General features: G+C 47.4%; 1 protein-coding gene across 1 annotated transcript; it reads left to right on the forward strand.

Moving 5' to 3' along the window:
• The first annotated feature begins 1,513 nt into the window (after positions 1-1,513).
• On the forward strand, positions 1,514-11,528 carry ENKD1 (enkurin domain containing 1). The gene is made up of 8 exons (XM_087728797.1): positions 1,514-1,628; positions 5,486-5,628; positions 6,933-7,154; positions 7,320-7,492; positions 8,439-8,597; positions 8,915-9,084; positions 9,933-10,069; positions 10,942-11,528. Exons 2-8 carry the CDS (start codon positions 5,544-5,546, stop codon positions 11,100-11,102), a joined length of 1,107 nt encoding a protein of 368 aa, XP_087584923.1. The 5' UTR covers positions 1,514-1,628; positions 5,486-5,543; the 3' UTR covers positions 11,103-11,528.
• Positions 11,529-14,969: the final 3,441 nt, after the last annotated feature.

The raw sequence follows: 14,969 nt of genomic DNA on the forward strand, positions 1-14,969 counted from the left end.
TGGAAATCTAGATCCTTCTTTTCGATGCATCTCCAGAAATGCCTGCTACGTTCTCCATCAATTAGCCTCTTGGAGTAGTGACTAAATTGCTTAATATGTTAGCTACAGAATACGTAGCTGCCCTTCTGTCTTTTGCCAAGGCATTTCAATTGTGCAAGATCAATCATTGTGGGAGGACATTGAACATGGGATGAATAATAAATTAATTTTTCACTATGTCACAAGTAGGATGTTTTCAGTGGACCTTTTTATTTACCTAAACCTCGGCTCAATCCTTCCGAAGAAGGCATTAATGCTAGGAAAGGGGGAAGGAAGAGGAGGAAGAGGATAAACAGCAGCCAGGGGAATGGACTCAGGTACGGCAGCAATGTCTACCCTACTGGAAGATCAGAAAGACCAAGTTAGGGACAGATCTTCATGGAGGAAATCTATACAGTCACTAATAGTCAACAACAACTACAAATTGATGGCACATAATCAATATTCTGGCAAACTAATGGGCAACAAAATGAAGATAGATATGATAGGTAGGTAGGTAGGTAGGTAGGTAGGTAGGTAGGTAGGTAGCAGAGGTGGGTTCCTACCAGTTCACACCAGTTCGGTAGAACCGGTTCGTCAAATCTACCGAACCGGATAGAAGAGGTTCCACCAGTGGACCCGGGAAGCAGGCCACACCTACAGAAGAGGTTCCAAAATTTTTTGAATCCCACCACTGGTAGGTAGGTAGGTAGGTAGGTAGGTAGGTAGGTAGGTAGGTAGGTAGGTAGGTAGATAGATAGATAGATAGATAGATAGATAGATAGATAGATAGATAGATAGATAGATAGATAGATAGATAGATAGATAGAAAGAAGAGGGAGGAAGGAAGGAAAGAGAAAGAAAGAAAAAGAAAGAAAAAGAAAACAGAGAAAGAGAAGGAAAGAAGGAACAAAGGAAGGAAGGAAAGAGAGAGAGAGAGAGAAGAAAGGAAGGAGGGAAAGAGAGAGAAGAAAGAAAGGAAAGGAGGGAGGAAGTAAAGAAAGAAGGAAAGAAAGAAAAAGAAAAGAAAGAGAAAGAAGGAAGGAAGGAACAAAGGAAGGAAGGAGAGAGAGAAGAAAGGAAGGAGGGAAAGAGAGAGAGAGACGAAAGGAAGGAAGGAAAGAAGGAGGGAGGGAGGAAGTAAAGAAAGAAGGAAAGAAAGAAAGAAAAAAGAGAGAAGGAAGGAAGCAAAGAAAGAAAGAAAGAAAAAGAAAACAGAGAAGAAAGGAAGGAAGGAAAGAAAAGGAAAGAGAGAGAAAGGGAAGGAAGGAAAGAAGGAAAGAAAGAAAGAAAGAAAGGAAGAAAGAAAGAAAGAAAGAAAGAAAGAAAGAAAGAAAGAAAGAAAGAAAGAAAGAAAGAAAGAAAGAAAGAAAGAAGGTGTCTGAGATGTAGGGAAAGGAAGCTCAGCGTCTTTCAAAACACTCCCACTTGGAACCGTTCTAAGCCAGTCCGGTGCAGAGAAAGGAAAACTACAATTCCCAGCAGCCTCCGGAAAACACTGTTGCTAAGAGACCGGAGGCGGGGAGTCCAACTGTCTGCAGCCGGATTTTTCTCGGCATCGCAGCGCAAGAAGCGCCGCGCGGGGCTGCTGGAGAGGTTCGGCTCCAAAGGTGAGTGGGGGGCTGGGGACGCGGGTGGGAGCGCCCGGGGCAGCTTCTCCGGCAAAGGGGGTCTTTTGCTGGCATGCACCCAAAGTAGGGATCAGTTCGCGTCCAATGGAGAGAGGAATCGGGGTCCTTCGGGGCGGTGGGAGCTGGGGGCGGCGTTCCCTGGGCTTGGAAGGATGGAGGGGGGCTGTTGGGGGAGGGGGTTCAGTTGCTGGTGACACGTGGATTTTGCATTTCCCCTCCCGGAACCGGAATTGAGGTGCCTGGCGTTGCAATTTCTTATTCACAACAACCCTGTGAGGTAGGACTGCACACAGGACTGGTGGTCCCAGGACCCTCAACGACCTGGGTGGGGGAAAACCTGAATGCGGGTTGAAAGGCTGAGCCCTGCATTGCAGGACTTTTCGGGCTACCCACAGTTGTTGAGAGTTCAGGGACAGACAAATTTAATAAATGCTGGTTGTTGTTGTTGTTGTTGTTATATTGTGTCACGTGTTCAGTGTTCCCCAGATGTTGTCGTTGTTCGTTTTGAGTGCCAGGATCAAATTGGGGCTGTATCTAGAAAAGGAGCCAAGGATGAAAGTTTGCAACTGTTTGCAATTTTCCTCCTTTTTTGCATTTCTTTTCTCTCTCTCTGTCACTTGCTAAATTCGCTCAAGGGGCTGCATTCATGCAACATGCTGAACAATATATACTTACTAAACTAACCATACCAGCTGTTTTTTTACAATAGTTACAATAGTTAGGCTTATATACCGCTTCATAGGGCTTTCAGCCCTCTCTAAGCGGTTTACAGAGTCAGCATATTGCCTCCAACAACAATCTGGGTCCTCATTTTACCCACCTCGGAAGGATGGAAGGCTGAGTCAACCTTGAGCCTGGTGGGATTTGAACAGCCAAACTGCTGAACTGCAGTGCTGCATTTAACCACTGCGCCACCTCGGCTCTTTTCCTGAGCCACAAACCCCTGGATTTCCCCCTGGATATCTGGACCAGGAGAATTTGGCAAAACTCCGCTGCTAGCATGTTTTTTATGACTGGGATGTATTATTTATCTTTGTTGATTCGGTCATTGAGATCAGGATGGGAAACATTAAAAATGCAAGACACCACAAATTCTTTTGCTGACTGATTTCGTTCTGAGGGGTCCTTGATGGTCTCTGAGCTTGCTTGTTTTTTGTTTTTTTTTTGCAAATGTTTCATTACCCAAACTGGGTAACATCATCAGTGCTACCGGTAGTAAGGAGTGCAGTTTGCTGTCACTTTATAATTTGGTGGCTTCTTTGGCAGTTTCTTGTTTGGGGTATTGATTGTGGGTCTGATGTTAATTTTTGGAGTTAATCTATGCTGATCTGGGTGCTGATTGCTGGTGGAGAGGTGCTTGTATCTTTTTGTTCCCCTTTTGGGATGGTTGATGGTTTCCTTTGAATAATCTGTAGATGTTGTTAATGCTATACCTGTGCAGCTGTGCTTTCCACCTGCCTCATAGCAAACCTTAGGTAAGATTCCAAATGCACCCATTAGCCCTTGCAAGGTAAAGACTCCTGTTGCATCCCCCAACATATCTGAATCAAGGTTCCTGCTAGATATTTAGGGGATTTTTCTTCTTGTTGTTAGTTGCGAATTTGTGTCTGACCCATCGCGACTCCATGGACAACGTTCCTCCAGACCTTCCTGTCCTCTACCATCCTCTGGAGCCCATTTAAGCTCAGGCCTACTGCTTCAGTGACTCCATCCAGCCACCTCCTTCTCTGCTGCCCCTTCTTCTTTTGCCCTTAATCTTTCCCAGCATTAAACTCTTCTCCAGTGAGTCCTTCCTTCTCATTAGGTAGCCAAGGTATTTAAGTTTCATCTTCAGGCTCTGGCCTTCTAAAGAGCAGTCAGTGTTAATCTCTAGGACTGACCAGTTTGATGGCCTTGCAGTCCAAGGGACTCGCAGGAGTCTTTTCCAGCACCAGAGTTCAAAGGCCTCAATTCTTTGGCGCTCAGCCTTCCTTATGGTCCAACTTTCACAGCCATACATTGCAACTGGGAAAACCAGAGCCTTGACTAGACGCACTTTTGTTGGCAGGGTGATGTCTCTGCTTTTTAGTCTGCTGTCTAGATTTGCCATAGCTTTCCTCCCCAGGAGCAAGCGTCTTTTAATTTCTTGGCTGCAGTGCCCATCTGCGGTGATCTTGGAGCCCAGGAAAATCAAATCTGTCACTACTTCCATTTCTTCCCCATCTATTTGCCAGGAATTGAGAGGCCGGATGCCATGTTCTGGACACTTACACCAGCGTAAAGTTGGCCTTCCCAGCAGGTTTCCCAGGTTGGAACCACCTGCCCTCCAAACATCCATTGCAAAAGGGCCTTTTTCCTTCCGCGTTTAGCTCCTTGCAGTTCCATGATTTCAAGCCAAACAGCCTCCCAACTGTATGTTTGTACTGTAGTTTCTTAAAACAGCCGTTTGCCCTTCAAGCTGTCAGAATAAACATCTCTATGCTGGGCCTGGAATGATGCCAAGCGTTAATACTCCTCCTCCTCCTTTCTCCTCTTTGTGAGAGAAAAGCACTTGGCTGCTAATCCTGAGACTGGCCTGATACTGTGCCAGCCCCTATTGTCTTTATGCAAAATCAGGGATCATCCTTGTGCATTTTGCTTCTCCTAGGTACAGAGGAAGGCATGGAAGATATTTAAAATTTGCTTTCAGAATGTTCCAAGGGAAGTTTAGAGACAGATGTGGTTTTGCTCGCTGTCTTTATGCCTAACTGCATAGGCAGCTTTCTGATATAGCAATAGCAATAGCAGTTAGACTTATATACCGCTTCATAGGGCTTTCAGCTCTCTCTAAGCGGTTTACAGAGTCAGCATATTGTCCCCAACAACAATCCAGGTCCTCATTTTACCCACCTCGGAAGGATGGAAGGCTGAGTCAACCCTGAGCCGGTGAGATTTGAACCGCCAAACTGCAGATAACAGTCAGCTGAAGTGGCTGCAGTACAGCACTTTAACCACTGCGCCATCTTGGGTCTGACATCCGCTGACAGATATACCCATCGCAGATATGTGATTGTTTTAAGAATCTCCTAACTTTAAAGAATGGCCCCTGAGTCTGTTATCAGGACTAGAACTTGTGAATATTGGATTGAGCTGCACCTGGAGGACCATGGGAGGTTCATTTGCTATTCTGCACATGATTGTGACACATAATGTATGAATAATACGATAGAAGGGAAGAGAAATATATCTAACTAGCTGGATACCCATGCTTCGCTACGAAACTATGTGATAGGGCTCGATAAATTGACATTTAAAGCTTGAAAATTAATGTAGAATGTGTAACTCCTTAGCATCCGAGCGTGTTAATATAAGGCAACTGGCTGTTGAAACGGAGTTCTTTTCAGGTGGGGAGGGGTGTAGAATGTCTAAATTCCCAGCCCGCAGGCCAGATGAATCACGCGCTGGCCACACCCAAATAAGGCAATTGGCAGTTGGAACAGAGTTCCTTTCAGGTGGGGAGGGGAAGTAGAACACCTAACACCTTAGCATCAATGTGTGTTAATATAATACTGTATAAAAAATACTGATCATCTGATAGAGATTTTTAAAAAAATCCTTTCTTAACGAGCACCTAGAAGCCAAGAGGAACATACATGCTGAATTTCAAGTTTGTAGGCTTTACAGTTCTGCAGATTTCGTGATGAGTGAGTGGTATTTGGCTTTTATATATATATATAGATTTGTGCCTGACAGTTTCATTCCTTAATGGTATAGTGGTTGATAATTGCATTTTTTTAAATTCTAAACTTCTTCCTTCCAGCTGCCCACTCACACATTATCCATGGTTCCATAGCAAACTCAGTTCTCATTTGCAACAGGTCCCCCAAAAGATGAGGTTTTGCCGTTCCTGGTTAGAATCTACGAAGTAAGGTTGCGATGTCGGAAGGTCCCTCCAGGATCACAGGTCCCATTCCTCCGGATCCTACCCTGTGTCCGGATTATTACAGACGCCCACTATCAGGTCAGTGTCTGGTTGTGTCTGGGATTCTTACAAAGTCTGTTCACCGCAATAAACCTGTCCTCCATCTGTAGGTTGCATGTTTTGTCTTCCTACATCTGAAAGGGGCGCGATGACTCAGCGATTAAAGACGCTGAGCTTGTCAGCTGGAAAACCGATAGCTCTGGTTCGAGACCCAAGCACTGGCGATGGAGTGAGCTCCTGAGTTACCTCAGCTCCTGAGTTACCTCAGCTCACCGAGCAGTTCGAAAGCAGGCGAATGCGAGTGGATAAATAGGTACCACTTCAGCGGGAAGTCAACAACGTTCTGTGCACTTCGGCATACAGTTATGTTGGCCACATGAACGCACAGAAAACGTCTTCGGACAACGCTGGATCCCTCAGCCAAGAAGCAGAAATGAGCAACATGCCTAAGAGTCAGTCACGACTGGACAGAGGAAGCCGTTACCTTCCTACATCCACTGAGAAACGGAGGGAACTCTCAGATAGTTTGCTGAGAGCGTGATCTCCCCACTTCCTTTCTCCAAAAGGACACCTTTCAAACTGCTGAATTGAAATGACCATCATGCCCACTCTGTATGAACATCTGTATGGCACTTTTTATGGTGCATTTAATGTCTTTTTCCTGTTCCATGTCCTTGAGGATTCTGTTGTGGCCCACCAGTGGCCAGCAGAGCTGGCAGCAGATTCAGACAGTGAGGAGGTTGGGGAGGAACATGGGCCAGTCCTGGAGTCTGGGGAAGGCTCTTATGAGGGCTCTGTCGGAGGCAGAGAGGGAGCAAGGGCCGTCCGACATTTATCAGCTGCCTTTGGAGTCAGAAATCAGTGGGGCAGAAGAACAGCTGGAGCCTGTTCCCAGTGTGCACGTGCGCAGAGTTGCCAGAGGAAGGGAACAGCTAAAGAACAGGGGTCGACTTGGGAGTAAGGCTACAGGTGGACGATGAATGGCCCCTCCCAGAGGAAATAAAAGAGGAGCAAAAGGGGAGTGGAGTTTGCAGGAGACAATTAGTTCACTTAATTGGCTCGTGACTCTCCAAGACTCCTTGCCAAGTTTTGCAGATATGGGCCTGTCCGCTCTCCAAGCCAGATAATGTCTGTGACTGTAAATCCTCCCTTGAAAGACTTTGCTGGGTGCGAAGGAGCAGAATTCACAGTAACGTAATAAAAAGGGGCTTTTGTCGGGACAAGGAATCCGCTTCGTGGTTTGGGGAACAGAACAGATTCTGAGAATTTTCTGCAGCTAAAGCCGCTGGTTCTGCTCTTAGGCCACTGACCCTTTCCTGATTGTTCTCTTTTTGTGTCTTTAGCGCGAGGGAGGCTGGAAGGGAACTCCTTGAAGTTGGATTTGCTTCCTGGCCCCATCCCGCCAGAGTTCAGCCTCTATCCCGGGTGCTACAGTGCTCGCTGCTCACCACCTCCACGGATTAAGCCCAACGCCAGGGACATCTTGGAGAAGGGACAAAAGGGCACCGTTGGAGTTCTCCTGAAGCTAGATGAGATCTCCTTCTTTGAGGAACTGAGGCCTAAACGTAAGTGGAGGATAGCTGGAGTCCACAGACGTCGGTAGAGTTTTGTCTAAGCTGCCAACTACCGCAGTTCCTCAGGCAAGCTCTGCCATCTGCTCTGTGGAGCAAGTTCTGGCCAAGAGGCCCTCAGAGGACACCCCAAGAAGCTTTCTTTTTCCTCTGGGGCAGGCCGGGATCACAAAGACCACGAAAAGGAGAACCTGAGGCGCATGAGAGAGATCCAGCGGAAGTGCCGAGAGAAAGAACAAGCCCGCCAGCTGAGCCAACCCAAGCCAGTGAAAGCCCTGTGGAAGTCCCAGAAGTATGAAAATGTGGAATCCAAAGTCAAGGCAAAGTTGCAGGTGACGTCCCTTCCTTCCCTTCATTAACGCAGTCGAGAAACGGTCCAGCACATCGGTTAAAGTCACGGGTGAGCTGCTACAGGTTCACCCAGGTTCAGGAGAACCCGTAGCTAACATTATGGCCAGTTTGGAGAACCTCCAAATCCCACCCCTGGCTGGCCCTTGCGGGGTAGAGTTGGGGCAACTGAATGGAACCAAGCGTTGACTGGCCGGATGCCCTTCCTGTCACCAATGCAGGGCTTTGTTCAGCAGATATACTGTAGAAGACGAACCTTTTTCCCTCAAAAAAAGAGGCTGAAAATCTGGGTGCGTCTTATATTCTGAATATAACATTTTTTGCCTCCTAAGACTCCACCCTCTTCACCAAAATGGCCGTGCATAGCCTTTAGGAGGCTTCCAGATTGCTCCTAGGGGCTGGGAAGGGGAAAAAATGAGAGGAAAATGGGCCGTTTTTTGCTCAATTTTGCTCCCTCCCCCCCAGAATTACTCTATAAGCCTCCTAAAGGCTATACATGCCCTTTTTTGAGGCAAAAAATGGGCCCGTTGTTGTGAAAAATGGGCCATTTTTTCCTCATTTTGGGCGCCCCCCACCACCACCCAGAAGCACTCAATAAGCCTCCTAAGGGCTATTCATGCCCTTTTTTTGAAGAAAAAAAATAATAACTGTCCCCATTTTTGCGAAAAACTGACTTTTGGGGGGAGGTCTGCAGAGTGCAAAGACTTTTTTTTTTTAATTTGCCTCTTCAAAATCTTGGTGCATCTTATACTCCAAAAAAAACAAAACAGTATTCTTCATTGTGCCCAGAGAGGGAAATATCTGCCTCTGCCTGGGATCGAACTCACAGTCTCCTGATTATGAGGGGAGAGCTCCACTTTTAGGCCACCGCACCACATAAAGGTGTGGAGTTTCCCCATCTTTTCTTCCTTCCCTTTCGGGGTTTCGCAGGAGGGTCCCAGCCCGCCGCATCCAGAAGCGCAGAAGTACTTGAGAGCCTATTCGCGCTGTGGCACAGGAATCCGCCCGCGCCCCTCGCCCTCCCCGAACCCTTTCCAGTCGCGCGAAATGGATTCAGGAGCGGCCCCGGTTCAGAATGGGAACGGCAAGGTAAGAGTGTGTGTATGTGTGTGTGTATACAAGCAGTCTCCAAATTTCAACAGTTCATTTCGTGAGTGTATTGTTTTTACGAATGCAGCCGTCATATTCAATCCACTGAATGAGGATGGGTGAGCCCGTATTTGACACCCAGACCTCCCAAAAGACCTTTTGTGCAGCCCCTGACGCCCAGGCCGTGATCCTCCCCTGCAGGAAACCATGATTAAACCGCCATGCCTTGGCCCAGTGGGTGGAGGTAGCCATTTCTGGGTTGCCACCGTCCAGAAGCTCCCGGCTTGTTATCGTCACCTTCTTTCTTTCCATTCCAGGTACCAGAGAACAGCAGTAAGGTGGATTTCGTCAGCCACAATGCCCAAAATGCGAAACGTGCCTCCATGCAACGGTCCCGCTCTCTGCAGTCCCTCAACAAAGCCCTGGAGCAGAAGCAGAAAGATCTGGAAGAGTACAACACCAAGCAGAAAGGCCACGTGCCCCACTAGTAAGCTCGCCAGGCAATCCAGAGGGTGGCAGGGGTGAGAAAGGCTGTGCTGTCCTTCGGCAGAGGGCGAGCAGGCGCCTCCGGGAAACTTTAGAGAGCTGCCTCCGGTCGAGGATGTCAGTGGCTCAGAGCAGGTCGAATTCAGCTTTGGGAACATCAGGTCTGGAAACCCACATTGACAAAGCAATGAAGGCCAGATTCTTCTGGTCTTTTACTGCCTGTTTAGGTATAATGAGGCTGGAAAGTAAAATACAGTTTCAAAAAGGTTCTTCAGAACAGACGGAACCTTTTCTTGTAACTCTGGCTTTCTCTGAATTTCATTGCTGAGAGGCTGGGTGGATGACCATGCCAGAAAGAGAAAGCATTTTGGTTGGAAAAAGGTCCGTCCATCCTTCCTTCCTTCCTTCCTTCCTTCCTTCCTTCCTTCCTTCCTTCCTTCCTTCCTTCCTTCCTTCCTTCCTTCTTCCCCCTCCCTCCCTTTTCTTCTCCCTCCCTCCTTCCTTCCTCCCTCCCTCCCTTCCTGCCTCCTTCTTCCCTCCCACCTCCCTTTACTTCCCCCTCCCTCCCTCCTTCCTTCCTCCCTCCCTTCCCCCTTCCCACCTTCCTCCCTTTTCTTCCCCCTCCCTCCCTCCTTCCTCCCTCCCTTCCTCCTCCTTCCTCCTTCCTTTCCCCCTCCTTCCTTCTTTCCTTCCTCCCTTCTTCCCTTTTCTTCCCCCTCCTACCCTTTCTTTCCCCTCCCTCCCTTCTTCCCCTCCCTCCTTCCTTCCCCCCTCCTTCCTCCCTCCCTTCCTTCCGGTCTCCACTTTATCTATTCTTAGAAGTAACTTCCACTTTTCTGCTGTACGTAGCCTGATTGAGCGGAAGGACCACTGGCGCAAAGAAGCCGAGGAACGCCTGCGGAACGCACCTGATCCTGACATGCCACCTGGCCATGCGATGATGCCCGAGAACCAGCGCTTGGAAACCCTCAAGAACCTCAAAGAGAGTAAGAAGGGCGAAGGTGAAACACACACACACACACAAAACCAGGATAAGGAAAGAGCTTGGGGTTATGCTAAGGGCAGGATTAGGTTCCAGGTGCTTCATTCTCCTCTTCCTTGCTTTCTTGCCTTATTGAGTTTTTATTCTCTTGGAATTTAAATAGTGGGTAGATTTACTCTTAAGATACAAAGAACCCCGATGTTATCTTATAAGCATTGTAGGCAGCTAAGCATTGGTCTCATGCCTTGTGCTCAGCCATGATTCATGCAGTCGTGGCTCACTGAACATCACATATCGCTGGCTGGTGGGGTACAGTACGACACGGCAAACCATGAAACCCGGCTCACAAATCCAAATGGCTGAGTTCACACAACCAACGACACTAGAACTAAATAAACCCCATTGTGGCTTGGTGCGAAGGGACGCGATGGCCCAGTGACTAAGTTGCTGAGCTTGTCGATCACAAAGATCGGCAGTTCGGCGGTTCGAATCCCTAGTGCCGCATAACGGAGTGAACGCCCGTTACTTGTCCCAACATCTGCCAACCTAGCAGTTTGAAAGCACGTAAAAAATGCAAGTAGAAAAATAGTAACCACCTTTGGTGGGAAGGTAACACCGTTCCGTGCACCTTCGGCATTCAGTCATGCCGGCCACATGACCACGGAGACATCTTTGGACAGCGCTGGCTCTTCGGCTTTGAAACGGAGATGAGCACCACTAGAGTCAAGAATGAGTAGCACATATGTGTGAGGGGAACCTTTACCTTTATGGCTTGGTGCAATATGTTAATGGGTCAACTGGGGTCGCTGAAGAAGACCGACTATCAGAATTGTCCACTGATGGTGCTCCTTTTTCTCCCTCATCTCTTCTCTGTAGGCCAAGAGAAGCTCTTGAAGGACCTCCTGTTGCTTCCCGTGAGAGTCGATACTCTGAGTGTCCAAACCCGGCGTGTTTCTTTAGAGAAGAAGCTGTCCCAGATCGAAGAGGCCCTCAAAATCTTCTCCCGACCCAAAGTCTTCGTCAAGTTGGACTCCTAAGCACAGAGGCCATTTTGCCTTTGGCCTTTCCAGCCTCTTCTGCTCAAGTCACAGGTGGATTTGCTTACCTCCCATGGGGGCTCCCACAGTGTAGGTTTGTCTTGTTGCGTTGTCCGTTGTTCTTGCTGTAAGCCCCGATTCCTTTCGGCACGAGGAAGCAAAGCCGTGTGTCTTGTTCAGGCTTGGGAAACCAAAGCAAGCAGTAAGGGTGAAGACCTGGGAGGATGAAAACTGGAGCCCTAGAGCTTTTGATGGGCCAAGACAGCTGTTTCCCAAATACAGTAAACCTTCTCAAGATGGTCTTCTCTTTCAAGCAAAGGCAATGTTTTATCATTATTATTTTTTTAAAAGTACACATCCTCAGTGAGTTTTTAAATTGAAACGGTTGGACAGTTTTAAATAAATAAAGCACGTTTTGTAAGCTAAGTTGGAAGTTGTGAAGGCCTTCCTAAGTAATTCTGAACGATTCTTCAACGTTGGCCATCTCAGTCTCTTCTTCTTCTTCCTCTTCTTCCTCTTCTTCTTCTTCTTCTTCTTCTTCTTCTTCTTCTTCTTCTTCTTCTTCTTCCTCCTCCTCCTCCTCCTTCTCTTCTTCTTCTTCTTCTTCTTCTTCGTCCTCCTCCTTCTCTTCTTCTTCTTCTTCTTCTTCTTCTTCTTCTTCTTCTTCCTCCTCCTCCTCCTCCTTCTCTTCTTCTTCTTCTTCTTCTTCTTCCTCCTCCTCCTCCTCCTTCTCTTCTTCTTCCTCTTCTTCCTCTTCTTCCTCTTCTTCTTCTTCTTCCTCCTCCTCCTCCTCCTTCTCTTCTTCCTCTTCTTCTTCTTCTTCTTCTTCCTCCTCCTCCTCCTCCTTCTCTTCTTCTTCTTCTTCCTCCTCCTCCTCCTCCTCCTTTTCTTCTTCTTCTTCTTCTTCTTCTTCCTCCTCCTCCTTCTCTTCTTCTTCTTCTTCTTCTTCTTCTTCGTCCTCCTCCTTCTCTTCTTCTTCTTCTTCTTCTTCCTCCTCCTCCTTCTCTTCTTCTTCTTCTTCCTCCTCCTCCTTCTCTTCTTCCTCTTCTTCCTCTTCTTCTTCTTCTTCCTCCTCCTCCTCCTCCTTCTCTTCTTCTTCCTCTTCTTCTTCTTCTTCTTCTTCTTCCTCCTCCTCCTCCTCCTTCTCTTCTTCTTCCTCTTCTTCCTCTTCTTCTTCTTCTTCTTCTTCTTCGTCCTCCTCCTCCTCCTCTTCTTCTTCTTCTATGCATCAAAAAGTTCCCTTTAATTGCAAATTTCAATTAAGGCGATTTTCTCCTTTGAAAGAACTTTCCAAAGTACCATTTTATTTTATTTTTGCAACTCACTATGGCCAACTTGCGGGATGCGGTGGCTCAATGGCTAAGACGCTGAGCTTGTCGATCAGAAAGGTCGGCAGTTCGAATCCCTAGCACTTGGTAATGGACTGAGCTCCCGTTACTTGTCCCAGCTTCTGCCAACTTAGCAGTTCGATAGCACGTAAAGATGCAAGTAGAAAAATAGGGACCGCCTTTGGTGGGAAGGTGTGTTCTGTGGGCCTTCGGGATTTAGTCTTGCTGGCCACGGAGACGTCTTCGGACAGCGCTGGTTCTTCGGCTTTGAAACAGAGATGAGTACCGCCCCCTAGAGTCGGGAATGACTAGCACATATGTGCAAGGGGAACCTTTACCTTTATGGCCAACTTCCCACAGCCAATTTGTTGCATCCAACTCGCCACGGGGCAAGAATGACACTAATATCAAAGAAATGGTGGCATCGAATCACTAAAGAAAGGATGCAGAAGGAGGGGCAGAAGGAAACGCGAATGACAAAAATGAAAATATTTTAAAAATTTTATTTTAAATGTTTAGATTGAATGCTTAAATTGTCCCGCTGTTGGTTGTCGAGTTGGACATGGTGAGCTGCCTGCATCAAGTGGGCTGAGGCCAGTTATTTGGAACAAGAACTGGTGGCAGGAATTCTCAGGATTTCTCTGCCTCGGAAAAATTCATATCTCAGCTTTGGTGATCTGGTTTGTGCTGCCATCTACCGATGGGTCCGATAAATGCTTGAAGAAAGTTCACTGCACATGAAGGACTAAAACAAGCCAAGGGTTTATTCTAAGGTTAGTGGACCTTGGCAAGTCTGGCATGACTTAAGCTGACAACCGTTTTTACCCATTGCATTTTCGGTTGACGCCAGGCCAAGGTTTGCAATGAAGATCACCCTTCCGTAATCCAGATCGGGGGTCCCCAACCTTGGCAACTTTTAAGACTCGCGGACCTCAACTCCCAGAATTTGAGGAACTCTGGGAGTTGAAGTCCACAAGTTTTAAACGTTGCCAAGGTTGGAGACCCCTGGTCCAGATAATCCTGCATCAATAAGCTATTTGGACCCACTGAAACATTCACTGCTTGGAGAAGTTAGTAATCCAGCTTCTCCCCTTGACTTTGGTGATCACATGAGTCCAGGACACTGCAGCTATGGTTAATAAATGCTGGCTGGCTGGCTGGCTGGCTGGCTGGCTGGCTGGCTGGTTGGATGGATGATAGATAGATAGATATACGGGAGGGAGGGAGGGAGGGGATATACTGGTAGATGTAGATCAGAGGTGGGTTCCTACCAGTTCGCACCTATTCGGTAGAACCGGTTCGTCAAATCTACCGAACCGGTTAGAAGAGGTTCCACCAGTGGACCCAGAAAGCAGGCCACACCTACAGAAGAGGTTCCAAAATTTTTTGAAACCTACCACTGCCACACATACACACACATACACACACACACACAGAAGCAGACTGACACAGAGAGAGAAAGAAAGGAAGAAATAAATAAATAAGTAAAACAAAGAAAAAAGAAAGAAAAAGAGTGAGAGAGAGATGAAAGAAAAAAAGAAAAAAGGGACAGAAAGACAAAAGAAAGGAGAGAGAGAGAGAGAGAGAGAAAAAACACATGGCTGGCAAGCCACTCCCACCAGGTCACATGGCCGGCAAGCCACTCCCACAAAGGAGGCCACACCCACAGAGTAGGTTCCAAAAAATTTTGAAACCCACCACTGATGTAGATAGATGATAAGAGATAGACAGACAGATATAGATGCTCGGCCACATTTCTCTTGGGCCTGAATGACTCAAAAGAACAAGTACCCAAAACCAGCCGTGTCTCAGCTGGTTGAGCTTTAACGTGAGCAAGAGGAATCTTGAGTGCCTGTAATTTAAAAAGTAAATGAAGTTTCTGCATGACCAGTCATTCAAACCTGTGCCGTTTGCTGGCTGTAGGAGAGAAACAGCCCTGACTTGCTACGATCAATACGGTAGGTTTTGCTTGAAAGCATCGCTATGCCTCTTCTTCTGTTTTTGTTTTCTTTCGTTGGGCTGAAGAGGATTGAAGTCAGTGGGTGGCAACCCTTTCCTCATCGTTAATGGAAAGACAGCAGGAGGACGGCTGGCGCGAGAGGGGGGCGTCCACCTCGCAAAGTCCCATACCTACACCAAGAACACAATGTATACCTCAAAATCTGTCTCCTTAATGAGGAATCAGAGAGTTTTCCCAACCTGGTGCCCTCCAGATAGATGGAACGACTGCAGTTGGGCGGACGGCTGACGTAGAAGGTCAGCATTTAAAAGTGTTCGAACAGTGATGGCGAACTTTTCAGCACCTGAACCAGAACGTCTGGGCATGTGCATGCATGTCTGCACGCCAGGATGCTGGAAACCTGAAGACCAGCTTGCTGGTGCACACACACGCCGGCTAGCTGGTGTTTCCACATGCCAGACCACCAGAAACCCGAAGAACAGGTGACTGGTGTGCGCATGCCTGTTTTTTGGGCATTTTTGGCTGTTTGGGGGGCATTTTGGGGCTGTTTTTCGGGTTTTTGAGCATTTTCAGGCTTTT

Source organism: Thamnophis sirtalis, unplaced genomic scaffold (assembly GCF_051295495.1).
Source record: "Thamnophis sirtalis isolate CommonGarterSnake01/CBP01778 unplaced genomic scaffold, rThaSir2_p1.2 scaffold_14, whole genome shotgun sequence".
In the NCBI taxonomy this organism is placed as follows: Eukaryota; Metazoa; Chordata; class Lepidosauria; order Squamata; family Natricidae; genus Thamnophis; species Thamnophis sirtalis.

Coding starts and splice junctions, on each gene's coding strand:
- ENKD1 (XM_087728797.1), top strand. CDS start 5,544: ATGTCGGAAGGTCCCTCCAGGATCACAGGTCCCATTCCTCCGGATCCT. Junction 7,155..7,319: donor TGAGGAACTGAGGCCTAAAC/GTAAGTGGAGGA, acceptor CCTCTGGGGCAG/GCCGGGATCACAAAGACCAC. Junction 10,070..10,941: donor CCTCAAGAACCTCAAAGAGA/GTAAGAAGGGCG, acceptor TCTTCTCTGTAG/GCCAAGAGAAGCTCTTGAAG.